The sequence below is a fragment of the Chrysochloris asiatica genome, unplaced genomic scaffold, assembly GCF_000296735.1.
Source record: "Chrysochloris asiatica unplaced genomic scaffold, ChrAsi1.0 scaffold00003, whole genome shotgun sequence".
NCBI classification, from domain to species: Eukaryota; Metazoa; Chordata; class Mammalia; order Afrosoricida; family Chrysochloridae; genus Chrysochloris; species Chrysochloris asiatica.
In genome coordinates this window covers 49,067,752-49,076,556 of record NW_006408521.1, presented here as the reverse complement: position 1 = coordinate 49,076,556, position 8,805 = coordinate 49,067,752, and the positions used below count along the sequence as shown (strand labels likewise).

The 8,805-nt window shown below is 45.5% G+C and overlaps 1 protein-coding gene across 1 annotated transcript in view; it reads right to left on the bottom strand.

Annotated features, from left to right (window-relative positions):
- Positions 1-8,525, bottom strand: part of FAM45A (family with sequence similarity 45, member A) — a 27,257-nt gene extending 18,732 nt beyond the window's left edge. Inside the window, exons 1-3 of the mRNA XM_006831496.1 lie at positions 8,442-8,525; positions 4,458-4,654; positions 2,646-2,725 (exon numbers count right to left, since the gene is read on the bottom strand). Of these exons, the coding sequence (XP_006831559.1) occupies positions 2,646-2,725; positions 4,458-4,654; positions 8,442-8,496 (332 nt within the window). The 5' untranslated portion in view covers positions 8,497-8,525. The remainder of the gene's footprint in view (positions 1-2,645; positions 2,726-4,457; positions 4,655-8,441) is intronic.
- Positions 8,526-8,805: the final 280 nt, after the last annotated feature.

The following is an 8,805-nucleotide window of genomic DNA, read 5'->3' as shown; positions in this document are numbered from 1 at the left end:
CATGCATGATGAGCACATGGGTGTGTACTCAGATGAGAGTTACCATGAGAGGGCAGTAAGGACAGGAGGCAGAGGAGGTGGCAAAAGCTGGTGATCATGTTTCCCTTGCACTGAGATGGGTGAGGGGAACACAGAGAGCTACAACCCCGGGCAGCAGTGTGGCCTAAGCAGCCTTGCCTTCTGTTGCTGTGAGGTGCTGTCAAGTTGGTTCTGACTCACAGTGACCCTACGTCCAACAGAACCAAGCACTACCAGGCGCTGTGCCCTCCTATGCCTGAGCCCATTGTGGTAGTAGTCACTGTGTCAATACACCTCACTGAGGGTCTTCTTTTTGCTGACCCTCCACTTTACCAAGCACAATGTCCTTCTCCAGGGCTGTTCCTCCTGATAACATGTCCAAAAGACATGAGAAAGCCATGCTATGCTCACTTCTAAGAAGTACTTCTTCCAAGACAGATTGGTTCGGTCTTTGGGCAGTCCATGCTATATCAATACTTTTCGCCAACACTATCATTCAAAGGTGGAATTTGTCCAAGAGGCAGTCATTCGAACAGGGCAAGGGGCTACTTTCAGGTTTAAAACCAGTCAAGGTGTGTGTCAGGGTTCTAGCCTTTCACCACACTTATTCAATCTGCATGCTGAGCAAATCATCCAAGAAGCTGAACTATATGAAAAACATGGCATCTGAATTGGAAAAAGACTCATTAACAGCCTGCGATACGTACATGATACAACCTTGCTTGCTGGCAGTAAAGAGGACTTGAAGCACTTACTGATGATTGAAGAATACAGCCTTCAGTATGGATTACACCTCAAAATAAAACAAAACTCTCACAAGGGAACCAATGAGCAGCAGCATGATAAATGAAGAAAAACTGAATTTGTCAAGGATTTCATTTTACCTTGAATCCTGATTCAACACCCATAGAATCTCAGTCCAGAGAAGAAATGACAAGTAACAGTGGGCAAATCTGCTGCAAGAGAGTTCTTCCAAGTGCTAGCAAGCAGAGGTCACTCTGAGGACTACGGTGCATCTGACCCCAGCCACGGTCTTCTCCTTTGCCTCATAAGCTTGTGGAAGCTGGACTATGAGAAGGAAGACCCCAGGAAAGAACTGAAGCCTTTGAACTATGGTGTTGCTGCCTTTGGAACCCCAAGAGTGGTTCCCAGTGAATTCAAGTGAGGATAGGCACTGGAGTGTGAACCACGATACTAGCGGTTCAAGTCCATCAGCTGCTCCACAGGAGAAAGACGAGGCTTTCTGTTCTGGCAAAAGATTAAGTCTTGGAAACTTATACAGGGTTACTATGAGTCAAAACCAACTTCATGGCACCTAACAACAACATCTAACCCTAACCAACCACTTGCAAAGGGAGTCTAGTACTTATTCAGAAACACTTCCACAATGTTTGTAGCTCACAGTCTACAGACTACATCTCTTCTGGCAACAATGATCTTCATTTATATCAATCCAACTTAGCAGGTAACTCCATATAGAGCTCATTACATGAAGTCATAATGCCTGGAATTTACCTATTGACGGCAAGAAGTCATTCCTATCACATCTGGCTGCAGAAACAGTAAAATCTCATTTCAAACCACAGTTTAACTGAAACCTATAAATCAGGAAAAGGCATTCTGACACTGTCTATGTGTGGAGTGTACATGCAAGCAAATGGCCAAAAGGGCAAAATTCAATGAGCTTAGTGTGAGAAAAACCACAACCAACCTCCCTGGAAAAAACCCTTCTTATAAGAGAGAGCCTGGGGCTGAAAGTCTAGACTGACATCTAGAATTACAATTCTATCTAGTGATAACAATTTTTTTTAAACCCTAAAATTCTGCAAAAGTCTTTGTAATTATAGAGACAATGTCCATAAGAGATTTCAAAACAGATTTCATGAAGTCCACCAGGTCGACTGACTGAGACAAAAAAATGGATTGAGTACATTTTTCATCACTTGTTTTCACCAGCTGGAATGAAACTTTGAGTCTGCTTGAACCACAGTTAACCAACAAAAAAACTGGGATTTCCTGTCCCCCTCAGCATCTAGATAAGAAATATTTCCCTTAAGCATCATTCAAAATGCTCATTATCTTTCTCTCAAAATGATTTCCACATGCAGATCTTGACACATAGCAGGCTTATCATTTTAAAAGACAATTTGCTTATCCATTCTGCTTAGGAAAGTTCTAGATTGGGAAGTAGGTGGAAGTAACAAATTATTCAAAATACCTAGAAATACAAGGGTTCTGGAGTCCTGGTATGGTGCTGTATGTTAAGGCACCGGACTGTAAGGTTGCTTTGAACTACAAGTTTGGTGGTTCAAGCTTACCAGTCGCTCCTCTGAAACCCTACACAGGGTCACTATGAGTGGGAACCGACTCAACGACACTTAACAACAACAACAAGTGTTCTACAGACTGCTTTTCTCCTTCCCCATACCATTTTCCCACATAAGAGAAGCAGTATCATCAAAGCAGAAAAGTGGGTCCCCCTTTAGCAAATAGCCTTCAAGCTGAAGATTAAGCCAGGAAGACAAAGGACTATACACTGTGCTTCCCCAGTCTAGAATTCTGCTAGGTAACTATTTAGTGAGATCTTCATTTTTGGCACATTAGCATTTAATAGTTTTTATACAGACCTACACAATATCCTAGTGAAGGCGGCATATTTCTCTGGGTTAAAATCTTTGGCGGTCAGAACAATAGAAAAATGAGTCACCTGTCCAAAAGAAACACAAAAAAAAGTACACTTTTTAAGACACTTTAATAGAATGAATTGTTTATTACTATATGCTAATAAGCCTCTTGTACAAGACATGCCAACATTAAAAGGAAAAGAAATCAAAATTTAACAAAGTCCTCATTTGCTTCCTTATATGTTTGTGTATACATGTATACGGGAGTCCTGGTGTGGCGCTGTGGGCTAATGTGTCAGCCTGCAAAGTCGTTTGAACTGCAAGGTCAGTGGTTCAAGCTCTCCAGCTACTCTTTGGAAATCCTATACAGGCTATACAGGGTCACTATGGGTCAGAACCGACTCAACGGCACTTAACAACAACAACATACAAGTATATATTGTATACATGTGGGTATCTACACACACACATACACATAATTTCCTATATAAGAATGCAATATTTAAAGAGGCAGGGAAAAATGTTTAGTTTTCAAAAATATCCCGTGTGGTATTACAATTGCTGTAATGTCACAGAGGTATGATTTGTTGACTGTGGACTAATGAGTTGTTCTGTAAACCTTCACTTAATTCACAATAAAAAGTAAAAAAAAAAACAAAAAACAGAAAAAGCCTCACAAACATCCTGCAGGCCAGTATCACTGGTGTGAGCTTTTATTTAATGTTCTTTAACCTCTGTGGTGCTGTAGGGTAAGCACTGGATTGCAAACCACAAGATGGTGGTTCAAACCCACCAGCCGCTTGTCAGAAACCCTACACAGTGTCACCGTGAGTCAGAACTAACTCCACAGCACTTAACAACTATCTCTCACCTGGAGTACTGGTAAGCAATGGATTGCTGTCTTCAAGGTTGGCAGTTCAAACCCACCAGCCACTCCTCAGAAACCCTAGACATGGTTTCTATGAGTCAGAACTGACTTGATGGTATAAACAACTCTCTCACCAAAGCAGCAAAGAACCAGGTTTGCTAAATCAGATCTGCTGACGTGGTCAATGGAATCCTGGTGTGGTGCTGTAGGGTCAGCACTGGACTGCATGCAAGGTCGGTTTGAACCGCAAGGTCAGCAGTTCAAACTCACCATCCGCTCCTTGGAAACCTTACACAGGGTCACTATGAGTCAGAACTGACTCAATGGCACTTAACAACAACAATGTAGTAAATATTTTTTCATTAATGAAACAGGAGAAAACATCAAAAACACAACTCAATAAAATCATACAGTTCCCTATATAGTCCACTCTCGGTGGAGTGCTACACTCTAAAAGACACTGTTATAAAAACTTCATTTAATTATTGTTGTTAAGTGCCACTGAGCCGATTAGCAGTCCAGCATGTATCCTACAGTGCCACACCAGAGCGCATCTGACCTAAAGTTGCTGAAGTTGTTGTTAAGTACCGTCGCGTCAGTTCCGATTCATAATGACCCTATATAGGGTTTCTGAGGCTGAAGATCTTTGTGGGAGCAAAAAGCTGTCACCTGAGAAGTGGCTGATGGGCTCGAACCACCGACCTTGTGGTTTGCAGTCCAATGCTTATCCCACAGAGCTACCATGCTTCCCCCAGGCCTAGAGCAGACACCAATAAATGCCTATGGAATGACAGTGAACTGTGAAAGGGGACATTCCCAGTGGAAGTAATACGGTCTTTTCAACAGCATGGCATGAACCATAAGGCCTAACACTAAGAGTTACTGCAACAAGCTGCGTCACTTCCAATCTCTCGGGGGTATTTTTTTTCACCTTTATACAGTCATACCTTTTTCAACACTGAAGAATCTGGAACTTCAACTGTTGTGATATAAAACCATGTCCTTCGGTACTGGCCAAAGACGAAGGGATGGAGAAGGTGGTTTTCATGTGTGAGGCAGCATTTTCTCAGGAACAGGTTTCTCAATGTGGCTGTCGTGGACGGATAGCACCAGACCCACAGAACTTCTGCATTAGTGTCCTTTTCTACAGTGGAAAGACGGTCACAGTGAGAACGTCAAACAGCAGCAAAGGAGCGAACTGACTGGGTACTGCGAAGTATTTACTGGAATCACTTTTAACCCCCATTCTACACTGTTGTTCCTAGGTACTGTAAAGTCGATTCTGACTCATAGCGACCGTATGCACAACAGCATAAACACTGCTCAGTCCTGTGCCACCTCACAATCATTGGGACGCTTGAGCCCATTACTGCTGCCAGTCCATCTCATTGGGGGTCTTCCTCTTTTTCGCTGACCCTCCACTTTACCAAGCATGATGCCTTTCTCTAGGGACTGGTCGCTCCTGACATGTCCAAAGTCCATCAGATGAAGTTTGCAAGTTCTGGAATCTAAAGAGCGTTGTGGTTGTATTTCTTCCAACACAGAGAGCACCCCAAATTTGTGAAACCCTAAGTTGCCACCTACTTCCACTGATCAAATGATCTAGCTTCTCCTGATCTGAAACTGGAGGACACTTGAGTGGAAAAGGAGTCCTGGTGGTGTTGTGGGTGAAGCGCTGGGCTGCTAAGCTGCAAGATGGGTGGTTCAAACGCACCAGCTGCTCCAAGGCGGATAGAGGCTGTCTGCTCCCGGAAAGACTAACAGTCTCAGAAAACCCTGTGGGGCAGTTCTGCTCTGTCCTACAGTCATCGAGTCGGAATTGCCTCCACGCGGGCAGTGGGTTTTCTTGTTCTGAGTAGATTATGAATGAAAACAGTTTGGTAGAGGGCCTCCCCCAAGTTCTCACAGACCTCTACAAACTTTCCGTTTTTATCTAATTAGAAGGATTTTCAACAAATATCTGGGAAGGGCCTATTACAGAAGTGGAGGTGGAGGAAATGGTGACATCTTAAATCATGTTTTTCTCTCACTGACTTCATCAATTCTGCTGTTTTAAGATTTTTAATAAAGCTTTTCCAGTCAGATCTTTTCGTTTTATCATGGAAACCAATGCCTTAATAACAAAACAGAAGCCAATGTGTCCAAAAAACCCTCCAGGTTAACAGACAGTAAGCTTTAGTCAGTAACAGAACACAGAGCAGTAAGAACCCAGTTGTTGATATACAGACTTCAACTTTATTTTTTATTATGGACTATACCAAGTATACACAGAGAGAAGAAGAATGAAATGGAGCCCTGTCTCCATCACCCAGCTCCCAATTAGCTGCACTTGTCTCCCCATCCCCGCCCTCCCCAACCTTCTGATACAAACCCTCTCACAGCAGTGGTAGGCAGACTTTCAAATTTAGGTCAATATGAAAAAGGGAAAAACCTGTCGAATGATAAATAGGACTACAAGCCATTTTCAGATAAAGTCAGAGTTTGTCGCAGTCTTACTTTAGAAGTACCTTCTGCCAGGACTTATTAGGTGCCAGAGGGTGGGTTCTGACTCACAGCGACCCCATGTGCAACGGACAGAAATCCTGAGCTATCCTGCGCATCACTGCTGTCAATCTATCTCGTTAGGGTCTTCCTCTGTTTCTCTGACCCTCTACTGTACCAAGCATGATGTCCATCTCCAGAGACTGGACCCTCCTGGTAACATGTCCAAAGCGCAAGAGACGAAATTGCACTAACATTACTTCCAAGGGGCATTCTGGCTGTGCATCTCCCATCGCGATTTGTTCCTTCTTTGGCAGTCTATGATCGATCAATATTCTTCCCCAACACAATTCAAATGCATCAATTCTTTTGTCTTCCTTATTGTCTAGTGCAGTGGCTCCATTCGATAAGCACTGGACTGCAAGTCACAAGGTCTACACTTGGAGCCCACTACTTCACAGGAGAAGGATGAAGCTTTCTGCTCACATGAATATTTAAAGTCTGAGTCAGAACCCACTTAACAAGAACAGCTTCCTCATACATATGAGGCAATTGAACCATGGCTTAGATCCGGCCCATCCTAGTCTTCAAGATGAAGTCTTTGCTTTTTAACACTTTCTGGTGTGTTGCTGTAGTATAAGCACTGGAATGCTAACTGCAAGGTTAGAGATTCAAACCCACCAGCTGCTCCTCAGAAACACTATACAAAGTCACTATAAGTCGGAAACAACTCAGTGGCACCTAACAACAACAAAAATCTTTTGCAGCAGGTTTGCCCACTGTAATACATTGTTTGATTTCCTGGCTGCTATTTCTATATGGACATTGATCATGGATCCAAATAAAATAAAATCTTAGACAACTTCAGTCTTCTCTGCTTTTATCACGATGTTACTTATTGATCCAGTTTTGAGGATTTTTGACTCCTGTATATTGAGTTGTAAGGAGCTCTGGTAGTGTAGTGGTTACGAATCAGGCTGCGAACCTCAAGATCAGCAGTTCAAAACTACCAGCTGTTCCACGGAAGAAAAATGAGGCTTTCTGCTCCGGTAAAGATTTACAGCCTCAGAAACCCTGTACAGGGTCGCTATGAGTCGGAACCGACTCTAGGGCACATAATCACCACCACCACCATATGTTGAGGTGTAATCCATACTGTAAACTGCAGTCTTTGATTTTTCATTAGCAAGTGTTTCAAATCCTCTTCACTTTCAGCAAGCAAAGTTGTGCCATCTACATATTGCAGGCTGCTAAAGGGTCTAATGAGGGTTAAGATGCTTAAATACTTAGGTTTTTCTCTGAAGCTGTTTAAAAATTACACTAACAATGAATACAAGAAACCATTCTTAGATAAACACTCTCCTTTATAAGACGTTGAAAAAGAAATCAGCATAATTCTCCAGTTTTGCTATCTAGGCAATGTGCTTGTATATTGGGGGATTAGACAACATGTTTGGTGGTGGTGGTGGTAAGTACCGTGGAGTCGGTTCCGACTCATAGTGACCCTGCACAGGGTTTACGAGACTGTAAATCTTTATGGGAGCAGAACACCTCATCTTTCTCCCAAGGAACCGCTGGTAGTTTCGAACTGCTGAACTTGAAGTTGGCAGCCCGACTCGTAACCACTACGCTACCAGAGCCCCTTCGAGAGCATGATCTAGGAGGGGGCCGACGTACGTTCACTCAAGCAACCTGGTGCTAGCTAACAACTGTCGAGGAATGGTTCCTTGAAACATCCACCCCCTGAGGCCCTGCACACATTCTGGGCTCCCCAACGATCCCAATGTACTTCCCCATTCATGAAGCCTTACAGTGTAACCCTGCATGGTTTCGTAGATTCCAGCTCAGTGCTCGAGTTCAATCACATGACACCGGAGTTCTCTCATAGGAGAGTTCGAACTCTAGGGCTGGACTGAGGGTCCCAATCCTGGCTCTCTGCCATTTCCCAGCGGTGCCCATGCACAAAAAGCGCTCAGGGCCTCTGCTCGTTCCTCCGGAAGTGGGCATGACGCATTACCTACAACTCGCTGGAAATGTGGTGCGGGTTAAACGGGTAATCCATGCACAACGCGCAGTTATCCTCCATGCAGAGAACCGCTCGATCACATGATCTGAGCCAAGCCCGGGGCTTGAGTGCTGTATCTCCCTTTGCGGCCGGCAGCCTGGGACCCGCCTGTGCAGCAGCCCTTCGCAGCCGCCCGGACACCCTGGTACCGGGGTTTGCCGAGCAATCTGGCGTCAGTAAAGCCCTCCATCGCTAGGCCCCGGGATCCCTTCCCCCGGCCGCCCTATGCTAGGCCGCTAGCAGTCAGCCCAAGGAGGCTGGCCGGGCCTCGCACCGTGGAGGTCCCACAGCCCCCGGCCCGGGCCCAATATCGAGGGGCCACCCCGGCCCGAGGCGGAGGCGGAGCGAGGCAGTGCCCTGCGGGGCAGGGCGCCTGCGTCCTCACCTATCAGCCCGACTCCGAGCATCAGCTGAGTGTCCGCCGCTTCGGCAGCAGCCATCTTCCGCCGCCTAGCGCTCGGCTCAGCTCCCGGCTTCCCGTCGCAGGCCCCGCCCCCGCATCGCTTTGCCCCTCACCCACCTCGCAGGCCCCTCCCCTCACCGGCTTCTCCCCACAGGCCGCGCCCCTCCCGTTATCCCCGCCTCCAACATACGCCTCGCCCTCAGACCCCGCCTCCTGATTCACCCCCTGACCGCCAGGACTTCCTCTCTGAGTCCTTCAGCCTCTTAAACCTCTCAGACTCCACAACCTCCCTCTGTTTCTTGAGTCTAGATCTCCTCAACCTACTCCAACCTTCCTCCACATCCTC